General features: G+C 32.2%; 1 protein-coding gene across 6 annotated transcripts in view; it reads left to right on the top strand.

The window, feature by feature from the left end:
• LOC148607457 (synaptic vesicle 2-related protein-like) overlaps positions 1–20,633 on the top strand; it is a 53,687-nt gene that overhangs the window by 26,082 nt on the left and 6,972 nt on the right. For 4 of the 6 annotated variants that reach the window (XR_015914923.1, XM_088543823.1, XM_088543824.1 and 1 more), the window contains 11 exons: positions 198–269; positions 2,770–2,894; positions 4,090–4,153; positions 5,749–5,874; positions 9,697–9,825; positions 11,619–11,639; positions 12,944–13,088; positions 15,075–15,152; positions 16,011–16,204; positions 18,056–18,145; positions 19,596–19,709. Coding sequence is in view for 5 of the 6 variants with exons in the window: in XM_088543823.1 (XP_088399949.1) it covers positions 198–269; positions 2,770–2,894; positions 4,090–4,153; positions 5,749–5,874; positions 9,697–9,825; positions 11,619–11,639; positions 12,944–13,088; positions 15,075–15,152; positions 16,011–16,204; positions 18,056–18,145; positions 19,596–19,709 (1,158 nt within the window). In the remaining variant the exon portion in view is untranslated. The remainder of the gene's footprint in view (positions 1–197; positions 270–2,769; positions 2,895–4,089; positions 4,154–5,748; positions 5,875–9,696; positions 9,826–11,618; positions 11,640–12,943; positions 13,089–15,074; positions 15,153–16,010; positions 16,205–18,055; positions 18,146–19,595; positions 19,710–20,633) is intronic. The other 2 variants (XM_088543825.1, XM_088543827.1) reach the window with 1 other exon arrangement.

Below are 20,633 nucleotides of genomic sequence, written 5' to 3'. Positions count from 1 at the left end.
TTATACTGCATCATAATCTTATACTTTGTCAAATATTTAAGTTTTATCAAGTTTGAATGTTGTGTCCACGCTTGTCCTACTGTTGCGTCCACACTTGTCCTATTGTTGTGTCCACACTTGTCCTACTGTTTTTGTCTTCGACAATCTCTGCTGTTATATCAAGCTGTGTCTTGCAAAGCATTTTTTTCTCTTTACAGGTTGTATTCATTGGAATGTGTATTATGGCTCCTTTATGGGGTGCAGTTGGTGATAGGTATGGAAGACAAACAGTAAGTTTATTAAATCAATGTTTAACTCCATCATGTTGATTGTTTATAAGTTCTATTTGGGATTTCGTTATATAAATCAAATCACATATAATTGTTTTGTTAGCTGTTTAGTCCCCTTCATGCTTTGATGTAAATAACACTGAATAAGGCCAACACCAGCTCTTGCAGTCTCTGAACTGATCCACGCAACTATTTGACAGATCGATGACTGCTGACTGAATGACTGCTAATGGATAGATAGCCGATGACTGGTGACCGATCTGAACACAGTTTTGTTATATGAAATGATGGATGATCGGTTCATGTAAATTTGATAATTTCCATTGGAACGAATCCAATATAGTTCCGTATGAAATTTATCTTAAATTAAGATATTAAACCTGTATATTGTATTTTGTTAAAAATAAAACAAATATAAAATAAAAGTCATTAATTGATGTTTAAATCTTTTACAGGTAGTAAATATGTGTTAAAAAATGGCAATCAAAACAATGGAATCCGTAATATATATTTAACGCTCAGTGGTCATGTGATGTGATCACCCGTTTAACAAATTGGTTTGACTGATCGATGACTGATCAGAAAATGTTTTGTGATTGATGACCGATCACAATTATGGTTGCACCGATCAGTTTAGGTACTGTAACAATGTTTATGTGGTTTCCATTGCTTTTTTTTTAAGCTGGCCCTGTGCACAAATAGCCTTGATCACCCAGGCTGTACCTTGTATTTGTATTGTATTTCCTCAGTTCACCAATACTAAATACTAAACAACTGAATTTTTTTTTTTACATAAAAATTTGCCTGTATTTAATACTATGTAATTGAATTTTTACAAAAAAAATTTGCCTGTACATAATACTAGATAACTGAATTTTTACATAAAAATTTGTCTGTACGTTTTACTAAGTAATTGAATTTTTATATAAAAATTGCCTTTATGTAATACTAAATAATTGAATTATTACATAAATATTTGCCTGTACATCGTACTAAACAATTGAATTTTTACATAAAAAATTGCCTTTATATAATGCTAAATAATTGAATTTTTACATAAAAATTTGGCTTTACATATTACTAAGTAATTGAATTTTTACATAAAAATTGCCTTTACGTAATACTGAATAATTGAGTTATTACATAAATATTTGCCTTTATGTAATATAAATAATTGAATTTTTACATAAATATTTGCCTTTAAGTAAAACCTTCCGTCATGAGACAGTATCAGTGGGGGAGAATCTCCCGTCATGCACTGTTTCAAAGGATAATATGTATGGTGAATAGACCAAAATCAATCTATATGCGCTACCCTCCCCCCCCCCTTCCTCTTTTCTTATACATGCTAAGGAGTGACCATGATAGAGTTTATGAATGTGCATGGCAACTTATGTTTTTCTAAGTACTTTTCGACATAAACATGATAAAGAAGGTCATTCCATCACAATTGTGCTAAGCTTGATAATGTCATTCATACAGTAATCCATAAAAAAAATTTATTGCTGTAATGCAATCATTGCACTATAGAAAACTTACATTGTGAAGAAAGATTTAATTCTTTTAATATTAGATGAAATCCATTGCAATTTTAAGCACCGGTGCACCTGGGCCATGCTCCCAGTTTTTAGTGGAGTCCTAGTTGCTCATTTACTTTTGTTACTTTGTATGTATTATTTTAGTTACTATATGGTCTTATTGTGTTTGTCTGTTTTCCATGTCTGGTCTTTGTCCCTGTATTATATTCCTTTGATTTCTGCTAGAATCTTGGTTCCCTTGATTACTCTTTTACTGCTATTTTTATTCCATTTACAAATGCAGTTAGACTTCATCTTTCTTTCTTTATAATTTAGCTGTCTTCCATCAAGGACATTAAGGAGTGGGTGGTATATTGGAATCACCTTGTCCATCAGTCATTCTGTTTGTTTACACTCTTCAATAATTCATTGTTAGGATGTTTGATAAACAAACAAAATAATAGCATATTGAAGCATATAATTACAGTGTATACAATAATATAAACTCGAGCACAGATTAAATAAAAACATATTGAAGCATATAATTATATTTTCCATGTCTGGTCTTTGTTCCTGGATTAGATTCTTTTGATTACCACTATAACCTTGGTTCCCTTGATTACTCCTCATTACGATGTACTAACTTGGTACCTTTACTTCATTAATATCGGTGATTTCACAAACTAAATAATTCTGTAATAATGATGAAAGAACAAAATTCAATTTAGACTGGAATTGATTAGTAATCAAATTATAAGGATTATTTTTTTATTTTTGACCAGGTTATGCTTGTATAACCTACTTTGGGACAGCTTATGCTTGTTCATTCACGAATCTTGAAGATTTAACTGGATAAGGTGGATAAAATGACCAAATCATTTGGGAAAAATAGAGTAGACAATGCCTGTATAAACTAACTGGTACTATCTCCATTGAATAAAAAATAACAGTATACATTTTTTTACCCCGTGTATATTTTTCAGACTCTCTATTTGGTAACATTCTGGATAGGGTATTATGGACTGTTGACGACATTCAGCCCATCATATTTCTGGGTTTTATTTTTACGAGGATTGGTAGGTGGAGGTTTGGCGGGATCACCACAAAGGTATGTTTCTAAAAGCAATGCTGTATTCATAAATGATATAACATAGCCTCTCTGATTTTTAGAAAAAACTTAGGAAGGTAGACCTTAAGGGTAAGGGACATAACTTTTGAAATCACTGACATATTTGTATCATATTCAATTCACCAAAGCCTATCAAGCTTTCATTTGAATCAGAATGAAATCAATCCATGTTTCTTTGATGCTTACATGAGATTGATATAAATTGCTGAATACAAACGTTCCAATGATTTTTAAGAGTTGTGTCCCTTACCCTAGGTCTACCTCCTTAAATGATGCCAGTGAATTGAGTAGAGTTCTGTGGTCAATTTCACAAAACAACTTTCAGGTAAATCAAAACCCAATATCCACAGCTTCCCTTTAACTTTCCGCAATCAAAATCATGCTCTTTTCTGGAACTTCATGATTCCATAAAAAAAATAGAATTTGATTAATTTATTTTTTTTCTTGGCACAGTTCAATTTAAACCTTTATCTTTCAATTATCAATCATTTCGATTATTAATATGTTTAGATAAATTGAAACCTAACATCCACAGATTCCCTCAACTTACAATCAATTGGATTGATGAAAACTTATATAACCTGAAAATAGTACCAACATATTATAATAGAAATGATTGATAAATTGATAAATAGTTAAATTGAACTGTACAATGATATACACAAATTAATCAAATTAAGTTTCGTTATGGAATTATAAAGTTCCGGAAAAGAGCATGATGATGTTGATTGCAGAAAGTTGAGGGAATTTGTGGATGTTGGGTTTCAGTTTATCTAAATAAGTGTATGTATGCAATTATGTCACAATACTATTTTTTTTATAATAATGTCATATACCTAACTTAAGTTAATTGTACACTTGGACTTTCTGTGAAATTAGCTGCTGTGGTTTCTATTGATACAACTTCTCTTTAGTTCTGTGTTTTATCAGTAATTGCTAGACGTTTATATGTGTTTCATAGTTTCCCTGGGCACATTGTTTGCTAATGTTTTGTTATGAGAACTCTAGATCTGTTTTGCATATGAAAATAGTCATTTTTTTAAAAATTGAAAATTGTGAAAGTTGTTTTATCTGTTTATTTTGAAACAAAAAAAAACATTTTTACATTAAACAGCATGACCACTAACAAATATACATGAAATTGCATTTTGACCTTTGACCTCTTGCATTGCAGTTTTGCCTTAATGGCAGAATATTTACCATCCAAATATAGAGCCAAGATGTTGATCCTCGGCAGTGTATGTTTGACGCACATTTTCTATAACTTGCATGAATACTTTGTTTAATACAGCTCTGGTAGATAGTGCCACACCTGATAAAATACACTTTAATAGCATAATAATATGGACAATTAAGCCCCATGACAATTTCAAAATTACTTTAGCCATAGATCATTTTTTCTCCAATGGTATTCCCAATTACAGTCATTTAAGTTCATGATGTCACTTAAATAACTTGCATCTTTAATAAAATGTTTTGGGGCATAGCAAAGTGCAAGATAAAGGGAGGCAACTGCAATTTACTGATGATCTTGATGTCATTTTAAAGCTGAATCCTTTCTATAAGTTTTTTGGAAAAGGTTGGGGGTGGGGGGCTTTGCATGGAATTTTGGTCATTATTTTTCTTTATTATCTACAAGATCTGTATTGAATGGCCTTGGTGTTGTGGTATTGAGTGTGTAGTCATAATTTTAAAATCATTGTGTACTTGAAATCAACAATTCGTGATGATTTATTTGTTAAATTTCAAGCTTTGTATTTAAATTACACGGAATGATTCAAGATAATCTTGATGCATGTGATGCACCCTCTGAACTTTAGATAAAAAAACTTTCTGTTTTTATTAGAATTTTATGGAGATGAATGAAGTTTTCCTTTAAAGTCCCACCTTTTCATCTTTGCATGGTGAAAGTACAAACTCAATCTGTTTCAGATTTTGTCAATAAGCATGAGAATGTATGATGTTGTAGAAGAATTGTTTTTTTAGTGGGGTTTAACTGTCAGTATCAGCCTCTGTAAGAATCAGGCAGTGGGTGAAACATGGTATGAAAAACTTAACCATTTGGAAAGTTTTATTTGACTATTTGCACCATCAGAATCAAGGAAAAAATACAAGATTTTCCACATCAGTTTGGTAAATTGAGTCATAATTTCATTGAAATGCACTGAAAATTAACAGTTCATGGGCAGATAACTCTGTCAAAAACCTCATTTTTCTAACATTCTGTTGTAAAATTTCTGAGCAAATCCAGGGTTGCAGAGGTCAAATAACTGTCTTTTCATCCTTGAGTGAAATTATATTGGTGGGTATTGACATTCATGTTTCTGATTTTCTATTGCCTGATTCTTACAAAAACTTACACTGAACATTATTTTACTAACATCACCAAATAGTAATTAACTCATGCTAATAGTCCCATGTTACTTTATAAAAAATGTTTCACATTTTTTTTTTGTAAAATTATTTGATGTGCTAAAGAAGATGTCCATGTAAAAACCTGGCAGTGGGTTGCACATGACAACATTTTTTTTTTCAATTTAAGATAAATAAATTACATAGAAAGCATTGAAAGTCATTGAAGAAAGGGAGATAACTCTTTCATTTGAGCAAAATTTTGTTGTTTTAATAAGAAAATTAAACGCATTTACAGAGCTATCCTGTGGCAATTTAAAACAAATTTGTCCTATATCACCTACATATGGTATTATAATTTACATTGCAACAAACATTCAGTGGGGTAAAATTTACCCTGTGCCCCCCATATTATAGGACCGACCTGATTTTGACATGAACAGCCTCTTGAATTGATTATTATCGCTGTTCATCATTGCAGGTTGCTTGGGCAGTTGGAGTGATATTTGAAATATCTGTAGCAGCCATTACCATACCAACACTTGGTTGGCGTTGGTTACTAGTCTTCTCAGCTGTTCCATCATTTATTATCATGATTTCTTTAAAGGTAAGTTAATGAGTTTGAACAGAGTAAAATAACCAGAGGTAGACTAAATGAAGGTCATAAGGCCAAATACGATTAACCAGAGGTAGACTAAGTGAAGGTCATAAGAACAAATACGATTAACCAGAGGTAGACTAAGTGAAGGTCACAAGGCCAAATACGATTAACCAGAGGTAGACTAAGTGAAGGTCATAAGAACAAATACAATTAACCAGAGGTAGACTAAGTGAAGGTCACAAGGCCAAATACGATTAACCAGAGGTAGACTTAAGTGAAGGTCATAAGGACAAATACGATTAATTAGTAGGTTTTCATCTCCTCCCTCCCTAAAAAATTGACGAGATAAAAAATAAGATGTGGGTTGGAATTTCAAAATCAAATTTTTTTAGAGTCTGTTTCTAGTATTGAGATACTATAACACATAAATCTTTCATTTCTTAGTGACCAAAACATGGTTTCTTCTCTAAAACTGATGGGCTATGAATTTGGAACATATCTATACTCCAAATAGCTAGAATTAGGCTAGCAAATATCTGGTTTGAAATAAAAAATAAAATCCTCCCGCCCGCCCCTTATGTTTGTGGAGTGTGGAGGAAAACCTACCATTTAAGTTTCCTTGACCTAAAGGATGTCTACTCCTCAAATCTCTCCTAAGGCAATGTGTTAGAGTAAAATGAAAGGTAATTAGAGGCAGACTAAGAAGGAGGCCTAAGAGGTACTCACACCCCACCCCCTCCTTTGAGCAAATGCTAGAGCAAACTTTTGGTTAACCAGAGGCATAGATAGGAAGAAATGTAAAACCCTGAAATTGAAATAAAATGTATGCTGTGGAAATACTATTTTGAAAGTACTTTAATTTGTGGATACCAATTTTCATGGATTAAACATGTCTGTTGATTTTTTATATGCTCGTCTAATACGAGATGTAATATGGTATACCATTGTCCAACCATCTGTTCATCATCAATGCTTTGGACAATAACTCAAAAACACTTTCACCAACTTTTATGAAGCTTTGGTGAATAGTTCATATCTATTGACGTTAGCTCCCTTTCGATATTTATAAATTTCAGATTTTTCGTTTCTGTGTAATGAATTTTCATACATTAAAAGAGGGAATTTCAAGTTTTCAGACAATAACTCAAGAACCCTTTCACCAACTTTTATGAAACTTTGGTGAATTGTTCATGTCTACTGAGGTAAGCTCCCATTCGATTTTTATAAATTTGAGATGTATCGTTTTTGTGTTATGAATTTTTGTACTTAAAAAAAGGAGGATTTTCAAGTTTTCATACAATAACTCAAAAACACTTTCACTAACTTTTATGAATCTTTGGTGAATTGTTTTTATCTATTTAAGTAAGCTTCCTTCTGATTTGTATAAATGTATATGCCTTAATAAATATAAAAGGTACTTGGTAACCTTGTCAGAAAAGTGTGTTTTGAACAAGATAGAAATGTATGGATGAATATCAAACTTAGATAAATGTGAGGTAGCCTTGATAGTGCCATATTTTTTGTGCATTTTTTATTTACTTTTTTTTTTTTGGGGGGGGGTGGATGGGGGAGGGTATTTGACTTTTTTTTTTGGGGGGGGGAGGGTATATGACAAGGCCCACGGTATTCCTAGTTGATCATATAAATTCATTAAAAGCATAAGGACAAATTAATAGGGCAACGGGCATATCATGCGCTTAAAGCGCAGCTCTTTATTAATTTGTGCTTTGAGGTTTTCAGTTTACACATTAGTGGTAATCTCCTTTTTGATGGGAACCAAATTTCATGGTTTGGCCTACCCATAAAAACCACAAAAATTGGTACCCCACAAATAATAGTACTGCCACGGTATTGTTCATGGGGTACCAATTTAAATGGTTTTCAGGGTTTCAGATAACTAGGAAATTTGGTTCCCAGTGAAAAGGAAATTTTCACATTTTCATGCCTCACTAAGCTGAGAAGTGAGTTTTTTGATGTATGACTAACTCTAGCCTGAAATCTTGAATCTGTCCCTGTTAGCCATGGATAAAGTAAGATGATACAAATATACTATCAAGAGTAAAAGGTCCTGAACTTTCCAAAGGGTTCAAATCAATGGTTTACTTAAGGAAAACCAGGCCCGGGTTTCATTAAAAAAAATCTCAAATTGAGATTTTCCTCAAATCCTTCCTCAACTTAAATTTCAACCAATCTGATCACTTTAAATTGAAGATTGGAGGAAAAGCACAGAACTTGAGGAAATTCTCAACTTGAGATTTTTCTATGAAACCAAAGCCAGGTCCTCAATTGAGTGTCAATTAAATGAATTAAAGTTCCAGGACCCAGATCATATATATTGACGGTGCTGGACCTCAGGCCACCACTGACTAAAATCAGGTCCTCGGTAAAGTGTCAATTAAATGAATTAATTTGCCATGACCCAGATCATATATATTGACGGTGCTGGACCTCAGGCCACCATTGACTAAAATCAGGTCCTTAGTAGAGTGTCAATTAAATGAATTAAAGTTCCATGACCCAGATCATATATATTGATGGTGCTAGACCTCAGGCCACCACTAACTTGAACCCCTGGCAAGGTCCATAACTTTAAATTTATGGGATGTTAATAAATGTAAGCACAGAGAGCTAGAATATTATTAACACTAACAGATAGATAGAAAAAGTGAAAGTAAATAAGCAATTCTGACTCCATAAAAAATATTAGCATTCCCAAGGTATGCTTATAGAATAAGCCTTCTCTGCTTCTCTTGGAACATCATTCAAGTTACTTATGTAACTTTAAACTTGACTTTTATATCCTGCTTATGTCCATTACTTGAAAAAAAATATGTCGTAATTACAAAAACTTATGTTAAAATTTAACATCCTTTGTCAAAATTGCAATATAGTTATAGAGTTATGAATAGGAGTTATCACAATGTGTCTGTAGGCTACAAACCACTAATGTCACTTTCCATAAGCTCCAATGCTAATTTCACAAAGTTCAATTTGTTATGGAGCTTTTACCTGAAGAAGACTATACATCACTTAAAGGTGCATGTTTACACACTAATAGCCCTGAAAATATCATATGGGGTTTACCACCGTGCAGTGTGACACTGGCTCCTTGAAGACATTGAGCTAAACATAGAATGGGAATTCCCCTCCATTTCACAATAAGTTGTCTTCATGCAGAACTCATGAAAAATATTTAATTCAGTAAGTAACAGTGACCATTTTATGTAGAAATGAAGAAAATATAATTCCCTGCAAAACACAAGCTCACTTGTGTAGATCTGATGTGCACTTTTTCCACAACAAAATAACACAAGTGCACTAAAACTAGTGTAGGACTATTTTTGCATACATTCTAAAAGCTCATTGGTTGGATTAGTGGTATATAACCTGTAGGTTAGGTTGTGATGTTTTGATTCATGTAAAACTGGCACTATAAGTAATATCACAGTTAATGTTTGACATGCGTTTACCATTGTAAATTGACAATATTGTTTTAATATAACGATGGTAGCCTGAAATAGAAAATATTAGTCAGAAAGAAAATTGGTGTACTTAAATTTATCAATTCTGTCTTCTGACATTTGAAAAGGGAATTTAACTTCATCATTTTTATTAACAGATTGTGCATAATTTATGTCTTGATAGTACTATACTGTTGTTGCCAATGCAGTTTCCTGATAATTCTGGCATTAACATAGAGCATAAAGATACAGAGTACTCCTGATCCAGCACTTTTCCTCAAAACAACAGATGTTGAATATTAACCATAAAAAAACAGTGACAAATTAATGGGTAAATTATGATTGAAGAATTATTGTTTTCTTCCAGTTTTTACCAGAATCTGCTAGGTTCTTAGTAGCAGCTGGACATAAAGATGATGCAATCAAAATATTAGAAAAAGTTGCCAAAATAAATGGTACATCTTTGCCTGAAGGGCATCTTGTACAATCAAAAATTGTAAGTACCTGTACTTCTACTCGATATTGGCATACATATTCTATTACTGTGGATTATATTACTTTTGTTATCACTGTCTTTAAGAGTTTACTTAAAGTGTGTTTATACTTGAAGACCTTTCGGTGATCCCTGAAAGTATTCACTTTTTTGGATTTAGGTCATACATTGGTGTATTTGTTACATTCTTTTTTCCATGCAGCATATGTGACTATTTCTTCAATTTTATACTTAATTTTGCTCATTGGGCCAATAGAAACTCTCCTGTGGTTGACCTAATTTATTTTAATTACTTTGATCAACATGGTTTTGAGATTTTAAGCCTTTTAATTTATTTTTTCAACATGGTGGCTTTATTTATAAGATTTGGTCTTTTTAAAAAAATAAACTTTCTTTTACAATATTTTTAATTAAAACCATGATAGGAATAAAATTTACAAATAGAGAATATCAGCAGTTTTGAAGTTTAGACACAAAATACCACAGCATGCCTGACAGAGCTTGATGTGATGGTCATGCTTTTCATAACCCCAAATATTTTGTATTGCAAATCCTTCTGTAGGCCCATACAAACTGTCTTATGATAAATAAGTGCAAGTAAAAGTAGTCCCTGGACATATCAATACTAAAAAATTCTATGTTTTTCTGTTCTACTACAGAAAAAGTGCAGGAAAATTTCCAGACAGAGTTTTTATGTCTGATATTATTTTGTTTATTGGTAATCTCACAATCAATGTTAAGTAATGCTGTCATTGGAAGTTGTCTGTATTTTTAGCTCACCTGGCCTAAGGCAATTTGAGCTATTACCATCACTTGTTGTCTGTCCTCATTTTTTGTCTGTAACTTTTCTTAACAATTCTTCTCCTCTCAGTAGATTATACCAAACTTTGTCACAGCATCTTTACAGTATCTATTTTGAAAAGTAAATCGATAATATTGATCAAGTGTGAAACATTTCCACCATTGTTATTTGTAGAACACAGGGGTCACTTAGTCACCAATTTCTACATATATCACATAAGCTATAGGAGAAATCAGAAAATAAACGTGACACACTTGAATTTTGAAAAACGACACTTTTTGCAGTTTTTAGCCAATAGCTTGGAAACTATAATAGAAAGGAAAAAAAACTTTGAATTGATGAAATGATCTTATGATAAGGCTTACAAAAGTCAACATTAGGTCAAAGTTGTAGGTCACTCTTAACTAGAGTTATTTGCCCTTATAAGGCAAAAAATGAACCAGGTGAGCGATTCAGGCTCCTGGGAGCCTCTACTTCAGTATTCCAGCAGTAGCCTGAGATAAGATATTATCAAGAAGTAGGAACAATAGAAAAATTGATAAAGTCGCTAAAAAAATGATTTTTCATGCCTCTGTGATATTAACTACCATTCCACATAAAATTCAGGCACTGCCAATGGTAAAGTGATTCATAATGAAGAAAAACCTACCAAACGAACAATGCGTTTTTAGTCTACATACGCTATACTCGTACATTCGTCTCTCACTAAAATCAACCCAATGAAACCAAATCAAGAATGGTAACTCTTACAAAGTGCCATTTTCATGTCTTTATACTTTTTGTCTCGAAAGTGCAACAACCAAATGAAAAACTAAGACTGGTTATGTGATCAGAAACTGTTTCTGAACTAGAAATAAATTTGAATTTGCTGGGTTTTTGACATGCATGAATCACCTTCTGTTTGATTTTGAGAAAAGACTGCTACTTAAAGAGATGTAGACAATAATTTTATTATTAATTTAATGTGATATTTATGAATTACTTTTTCTGACAGAAACATGGCAAAAAAAACTCGGTATGACTTGCAAGCAAAAAGTTCATAGATCCATGTACATGTGTCTTGCCCCCAGCATGGCAAGGCTTTTGTCGGTGATGGAATATTGTCTATGGTTTCTAATTTCCCTCTTTCCCTTTTCTACATGTATGAATGTATTGTATATATCTGTGGCTTTATTTTCAAGACCAAAAGTTGTAGTAGAAATTATGAATCCATGTCCATTGATAAGGCATGATGCTGTGAAACCTGTTTAAATTTAACTCTGAATATATATTGAGAACCTGTCTATAAACAAGACACTTTTTGATGTTCCTTTATATTAGTTTGAATGTATATTGAATATGTTTAAAGCAAAAACCTTTCAGTGCTGTAGCCAGGGCCGAATCTATGTGAAAGCTTTTTGTAGTATAGAAAAGGGGGAGTGATTTATTTTGGTTGGTTTCTGTTGAAAATATGTTGAAGCCTCAACTTCTTTAAATACATTTAGCTTTGCCACAGCCTGTCTAATTCAATTAGATCATAAAATCCTAAAGGGATTCAGTTTTAAGGGGTAGACCTAGGGTAAGGGACACAACTCTTACAGATAATTGGAATGTTTGTATTTACCATTTTACATCAATCTCATGTTAGCATCAAGATAATTTTGACTGATTTCATTCTGTTTCAGAGGAAAGCTTGAAAGGCTAAGGAGAAATTGAATATGATACAAACGTATCACTGATTTCAAGGATTATGTCCCTTACCCTACGTCTACCTACTTAAACATGTTTCACGGTAGTTGTAGAAATTTAGAATTGATGTTCATGAAATCAGGCCAACATATGGTTTATCTGCATTGATGGCAAAATAATTTTACATATTTTATGAAGGTTTGCTACTTTTCAATCTAATTAAAAGCCATTCACAACATAATAGAAAACTGAAAGCTTCGAGATCAGCTTTTAATTAGATTGGCCAGTTATAATGATTGTTGATTACTGCAAATAAGCTGGTAAAGGCCAGATAACTCTTTTTGAAAATATTTTATTTCATTTTAAGAGCTTTAATTTAATCTGCAGTACTTAAATATTAGGTAATACTTAGAACTATTTAATATGTTTGACCAGGCTTTTATTTTGTTTTTTAATCTTAAATTTAGTTTTTTCCTTGTATCTCTAGTTAACTTTTGAAATGAAGACTTGAGTAAAAACTTTTCCACTAGGTAAGAATTTATATGAATTTGTTTGCATGCATGGTATAAGATTTTTCAGTGTTTATTCTTAAAAAGTACATTCATTTATTAAAAGTACCTACATGTAAACGCATGTGCTGTTCTTTTGTAGATTCAAAGGGGCAATGTGAAGGACTTGTTTTCAAAGGATTATATTGTTACAACATTTATATTATGGCTGTTGTGGTTTGCCACAGCGTTTTCATACTATGGAATGGTACTAGCTAGTACAGAAATACTACAGCAGAAAAAGACAGGTACCACAATGACTGTTTTGAATCATGCACCTCACCCTTACCTTTCCTCTTTGTCCCCAGTGGTATATAATGCCACAGGAAGTTCCCTTTATTTCATTCTGTCATTCACCACGTGTTGTGCTTGTCCCAGGCTGTATCCAAGATCTTGAAACTCAGCTAGGACTGTTCTTCTCCAGGTGGTACGGGCTGAAAGTTCAAGATTTTACGGATCATTTCCATAGAATACGATGAAAAATATGGATTGTCATCAAGTAGTTACAGTTTACTTATACGGATTATCTGCATTTTCTACAAATTTTGACTGCAAATTATGCTCCAGGGATTGTGAATATCTCCATAGTACCTTTGTTAAAATTTCAGAAAGTTCAGGATTTTATGGATTATTTCCATAGAATACGATGAAAAATATGGATTGTCATCAAGTAGTATAGACAGGTTTGTACGGGGTCTGCCAGGTTTTCTCTTCCCAGTTGGTGTCCATTGGTGGGCAACTTTTGGCAAGCATTCATTTGGCATCCATAACATGTGGCCCAGCCATCTGAAGCGTCTCTTTTTCAGTTCCGTTGTGATTGATTGGCGATCATGCCCAATTATCCAATTAGTTTTGTAGTTAAATACAGCTGTGTCTTAAAACCAGGCAGAAGCTTATGATAAGTGATTCATGGATTTCCTAATCCCAAATACTTTTTTATTGGAAATCTTTCAGTAGACCTTATGGAAACTCTATTCATGAACAAAAGTCTAAATGAAAGTTGCCCATTGGAAATACTGTATTAAGACTTAAAATTTGGTTATGTTCTACTACACAAAATTTCCCGCCTGAATTTTTAACACTAATACCAGTCAAAAAATATTTTATAAATGATATATAACAGTTTGAAGGATATGGGCATTGGAAGAGTTGTGTTTAGGACATAACAAATGTATTTGAACAGTTTCATTAATTATCTTTAGATATGATGAATACCCTCATGCCTAGTTTTTTTTTTTTTTAAAGAACCATACATGTACTTAAAATGCTGCTTAATGGTTCACAGAATAAAACAGAAACCAGTGTTCCCAATTTGTTAAAAATCATTCGAAAGTGTCTTTTGTGCATATTTTTTACCTAGGCAAAGTGAAATTTACAGGCTTAATATGTAAAAGATTATGTTGGAAATACATGTTCACCATTGATTTTCTACACATGATTTGATGGGTAAAATTCTTCTGTCCAAAATTAGTTCTACTTATCATGCTTGTCATAAACACATGTAAAATATATGATTAACATGACATAATGCCAGTTTCTTTTGTACTCCTACACCACTTAGAGTTTTTTTGCATGTTTTATCCTTGTCCATCTGCTATCAAAATTTTCTTTGCAACTAATTGACACAATCACTTGATAGTGATAAGGATTTATATGCACAGCAAAAGTGCTACATATGAGAATTATATGAACTGAGCATTGTAAGATTAACATATGTTTCAGCTTACATATGATTCTGGTATAATTACCACATGATAATATTTTTATTTTAGGCACATATGATGATCCATTGTTTGCAGGCCAATTTTTACATATGAGAATCATATGATCATCAAATTACTATCTTATGTTCATTATCATATGATTATTATTATGAATCGAGCAATATATGGTAATCAGATGTCAATGTGGCGTAGTTTTTTGCTCTGTATATGTGCTGTATCATGTGATTTGAGGAGGTAGACTTAGGGTAAGGGATACAACTCTTAAAAAATCATTGGAACATTTGTGTTTAGCATTTTAGATCAGTCTCATGTGAGCAACATAGTAACTTGGACTGATTTCATTCTGTTTCAAATGAAATCTTGATAGGCTTTGGTGAAAATGAATATGATACAAACATATCCCTGATTTCAAGAGTTATGTCCTTTACCCTAGGTCAACCTCCTTAACTTCAATTTTGGTTTTGTGCAACAACAAACTTCCTGTTCACCAGCTTGTTTAATCTTTTCTAGGAGAAAGCTGCAGCTGTAATTTACTTACACATGATGACTATACCACCATGATTTTATCTTCTTTTGGAGAACTTATATGTAAGTAGAACGAGAGGATATATATAGTGAAACCTGTGTAAACCAAACCCTAAGTAAACCAGTAACGTGTAATCCAAATCCTTAATAAACTGGTAACCTGTATAAACCAAACCCTGAATAAACTGGTAACCTGTATAAACAAATCCTGAATAAACTGGTAACTAGTGTAAACCAAACCCTGAATAAACTGGTAACCTGTATAAACCAAACCCTGAATAACTGATAACCTGTATAAACCCTGAATAAACTGGTAACTAGTGTAAACCAAACCCTGAATAAACTGGTAAACCTTTATAAACAAACCCTGAATAAACTGGTAGCCTGTGTAAATTAGCCATTTTCTAAAGTCCCTTTATATCATTTTTTTCCTTTGTTAACAGAACACCTGCCTTTATCAAACAAATTTCTCAGTCATAGATGAATAAGTAAAGAACTGAGGAAGTTATTTCTGTGAAAAATCTTTTAGAATACTGTATCGATTTTTGTCATAACAAATGCTGTATTCACCCTGAGACACCCATATTAAATTGAGGGCTTGATTAAGGGGAATGTATGGGTCACCTAACTGTTAATCTTATTGTCAAGGTTAGGAGGTAACTATTGGGGATGAAATGTAAGAAACGTGTCGTACAAAAATTTTAAACTTGATTTAATATATGATAAGCATTGCAGTATATTGACTAGAAACGAAAATGTTGTACGAATTTGGCAAGAAAAACGGTCAGCAAAGCCTTGTGCTTTACCCCAATTCTAAGCCTTATCCATATATGGTAATTATTTTAAGTTAAAATACTGCTATTGCCTATTTGTAAGCCTGCTCACAGTAATCCTGCTTACTGATTTATTTTATATTTTCAGCATTACCAATCAACATGTTTTTAATAGACAGAGTTGGGAGAAAGAAAACAGGTGCCTTTAATATGATGGGTTGTGCTATTTTTTTTTTATTATTACAAATCAGCATGCCACAGACAATTTTGACAATTGTAATGTTTTGTGTGAGAGGATTTTCCCAAGGGATGTTCAACTTTGTATATATTTACACAGCTGAGGTGAGTTGAAATGATAAATAGACAACTTTCACATTCACCATATACCTTGAATGTGGTGGAAAGTGATGTAGGGTTTAACATTGTATACCAGGTACTAGACAAAGAAGTGATTTGAAAGAGACAAGACTAGTAATAGTCATATTGAAATACTTAGAACATACAAAAATATCTCAAATGCTTCTATATTAATGTATCAGTTAAAAGTTTTTGTGTTAATTCATTCAGTTGTCTGTTCTCTTGGCTCCCTTGTAAGGTCCTTGATCTTTTGCCAATCGACCCCATTTGAACTCAAAATAAACTTTTTCGAAACCTGAATGAATCTGAAAGTGATCTCGAGGACAGTTTTGACAAATTCATTAAAATTAGTAATACTCTGACCAATCATAACATACTCTGTGGAGATAATATGAATATTTGTGAGTTCAGTTTTACACTGTTATATACAATACATGTATATTGCCAGAAATATCAAATTTATTTGAAGAGCTTTAGGAACAGTCAGATTGTGAGGGTTCCCCATGATAATCAGACTGTTTCAGAGTGTGTACAAATAAATATATTAATATTTTTAGCAATGTTCACGTATTGTTTTTATCCTGCAAGCACATATGCTAAGTAAGACAAGCAAAATTTGCCAAATATCGTTGATTTTTTTCTGCAATCTTTTGAGTGCAGCCAACAGTGTGTGCACCTTTAAACTTGTACCTGTTTCCAGTTGTTGATGTTGCTCTTATAACTGAATAGGTAACCAGAAGATGATATTATGCATTGGAGGAATAAAGATTTGCTTTATTTGACGCCCTTTATTTGTATAGTAGAAAACCAACATAATGTATTTGCAGGATAAAATTAGATATAAAGCTCATATTAATTGCCCACAAATGGTAAGCAAGAATTAAGGACATAGAAATTCTAGGTTTCTGTCTGTCCACTTTGTAAGCACTTTTATTTCTTGATATATTAAGTGTTACTCTCTGTAAGAATCAAGCAGTGCATGAATTATGGTGAATAAAACATAAGTCTTTCAATAAGATCTTATTCAAAATGTTATCTGAATGCAGAAATGACATAGTGTCAGTAATTAAGATATAAATTATATGAATTCATGATCTAAGGGAGATAACTCATTTTTCTGTATCATTCTATTGTAACTTTGAACTCACATTTCTGCATCCTCTGACACTTCTAAGATAAACAAACTGTCAATTTGTCTTAAATAGACCATAGATTATGTGCCCACACTGTCCATGTGGGTTTTTTCTGAGCATGATACATCATTTTTCAATTTTGCCTGATTCTTATACTATGAAATCATCATCATATATATGTACTGTCAATTCAAATTTTAAAAATTTTGTTTCTATTTATTTTCTTGACTTATACCCTGTCTGATATAGAATAAGGGACTAATTTGCTGTGATATATTTTCATGATCTTTTTCTTGATCAAGAAATAAGTGAAAGTCATTTGCATAAGAGAAATATGCATACCACAAATTAAAAAAACATGACTTGTGGATCTTTGGTTGGAGTTATGCCCCTTATTAAAAGAATGATGTATCAATATTTGCAGTGTACTAATTTTCGCTGTTTTTGTCTTGGACAAAAAAGTGTGAAAGTCATACCCATCAAATAGATTTTTAATACCTTTAATGCTTATGATTTTTGAAATAGCAAATATGTTCACTTGAAAGAATCTGCAAAAATTTACAACCATGAAAATTAATACTTTTATAGTTTAGGGGAATTTTAATTCTGTTCTGTTATTTGTATTTTGCGTTTTGATATAGTCTTGAATTATGAAGTAATCAGAACTGTGCCATACAGAAAAATACAGGATATTTTATTTTAGGTTTATCCAACAAATGTACGGACACTGGGTATAGGAACTTCATCATCATGGGCCAGAGTGGGTGCTATGGTTACACCATTTGTTGCTCAGGTTAGTTCAATAGTCATAACCTTTTAACATTTGGAACAGTTTATGTGGGAGATTCATCCCCATTGAGACTGTCTGATATGGAATATTTTTACATAAAAGCAAATTTTTTATGTAAAAATGCAATAATTTAGTGCTTTTCTCAGAAAATATAGTAATTTAAACCATATAAGTCCCACAAATCTTACATTTTTATGGGGGAAATAAATTTTTCATTGATTTTGTGGAAGTCTCCCCCTTAAAATATGCGAGGGTAAACAAGTAGGTCAAACATATTTTTATACAAAACTTCATTGAAATTTTAGAATTAAGAGTCAACTGTGTACCGGTATTTATTATAGCCCCCACACTCATAGTTACGATTATCCTGTATGTCTGTCAATTTGTTCATTTATCTGTTTCTTGTAAGTGCAGCTCTTCCTAAACTGCTGAAGTAATTTTGATGAAACTTAGTTAGAAGGTTGGGAATCATAAGTAGATGTGTATGAAGGAATATATTTACTGTCAAAGGACTATGATAAATTATGTAAGCAAAGCTTCTCCTAAACTGTTCAAGGGATTTGAGGAAATTTTATAGAAAGGTTGGGAATCATATGTAGATGTGTATGAAGGAATATATTTACTGACAAAGGACTATGATAAATTATGTAAGCAAAGTTTCTCCTAAACTGTTCAAGGGATTTGAGGAAATTTTATAGAAAGGTTGGGAATCATATATAGATGTGTATGAAGGAATATATTTACTGACAAAGGACTATGATAAATTATGTAAGCAAAGTTTCTCCTAAACTGTTCAAGGGATTTGAGGAAATTTTATAGAAAGGTTGGGAATCATATGTAGATGTGTATGAAGGAATATATTTACTGACAAAGGACTATGATAAATTATGTAAGCAAAGTTTCTCCTAAACTGTTCAAGGGATTTGAGGAAATTTTATAGAAAGGTTGGGCATCATATGTAGATGATATTGTACATGAAGGGGTATAGTTAATATGGGAGGACTCAATTGGGAGATAGTTGGTTTAAATGATTTTTCATCAAACAAATTCCATTCGAAGCAGGAGTATTTTCTTTGTAAGCTTGCTCAAAGTCCTTCTAATTTAATCAGTATTTTGATATCTGCTGAAGAATTATGCTTGGAAAGTTTATTGACTAATCTGATGAAGATACTAGTGTTTTTTTTTGTTATATTTTATTGGGAACTTTACACATAAACCTTGGTAATATCGGTTTTATTCAATATGGAATTGTCAATATTTGGAGTTGTGCATTTTTAAAGACAATGAGTTCAGGTTTTGTTTATTTTCATCAAATCTAAGAGGGTTCCTCTTTGTGATAAACCATGATATATACCTACAGTAAAAATGTTTGCCATTGTCATTTATTTTTTTTAAATTACACGTCTTTGGAGTGAGGCATCTATGACTTGGAGACATTTTTTTTTTATTTCAGGTCCTGTTAGACCAGTCTTTGACTGCAGCTGTTTGGGTGTATGGAGGGATATGTCTTATAGCAGCTGTGGCAGCCATTTTGTTGCCAATAGAAACCATGGGTAGAGAATTACCAGTATGTGTTTTTTTTAGCAGTATTTCTGTTTTAGATAAATTCTTTTTAAATACCTTAGGTATCACTGCTATCTATGCATATTTTTTCTGTAATTCTAACTTATTATGAGGAATTCTTTATAAAATCAGATAGGGCCGAGTAGTTCCGATTGGGGATATTTGCAGGTCGAAACCTAACCAAATTTTCTTTTACTTCTCATTCAGAAACAGTTACTGATCACATAACCAGTCTTAGTTTGTCTTTCGGTTGTTGCACTCTTGAGATAAAATTATATGAATTATGTATAATGTTGGCACTTTGTAAGAGTTATCTTTCTTGATCTGGTTGATTTGAGTGGGAGATGAATGTATGGTTATCTCCTAAATGCACATCTATTTGCAGAAATAAGGGTAGTTCTATGAAAATTTTGTGAAAAAGTATCATTGTTTTCATAATTTTCATGATTTTCGTGTGTTTTTGTAAACCACTTTCCCACTCATTTGTTTGATAAAGTTGTCAAACTCACAAATTAAAGACTGTGAACTGATAAATTTTCCCTAAACCACGAAAATTGGTATCCACAAATAGAAAGACTTTCATAGTGTAGATTGTGTATGAAATTAGCATTTTGCGAGAGTTATTGAATTTATGTGGGAGATGAATGTATAGTTTCTCAAAAATAGAGAACTTAATACTGAAAGTCTGGACTAATGTTAGATAAAAATATGGTTCATTCCACCTATTCCAACATTTTGAAATTTAAGTTAAAAAAACAAAAATTTCATGTTGGAATAGGTGGAATTATTGTGTAAACATTGGACAAACAATCAGATTAGCTTGTAAAAACATTATTTAATTGGTGATGTTAATTACAAGTAAAAAGGTGATTTTTTGTAAGAATGTTGGAATTAATATGTTTTGTAAATGTATCCTTTGCTTACTTCA

Source organism: Perna viridis, chromosome 9 (genome assembly GCF_037379345.1).
Source record: "Perna viridis isolate PV_CMFRI_1.1 ecotype Kerala chromosome 9, ASM3737934v1, whole genome shotgun sequence".
Taxonomy (NCBI): Eukaryota; Metazoa; Mollusca; class Bivalvia; order Mytilida; family Mytilidae; genus Perna; species Perna viridis.
This window is presented reverse-complemented; position numbering and strand designations above follow the sequence as displayed.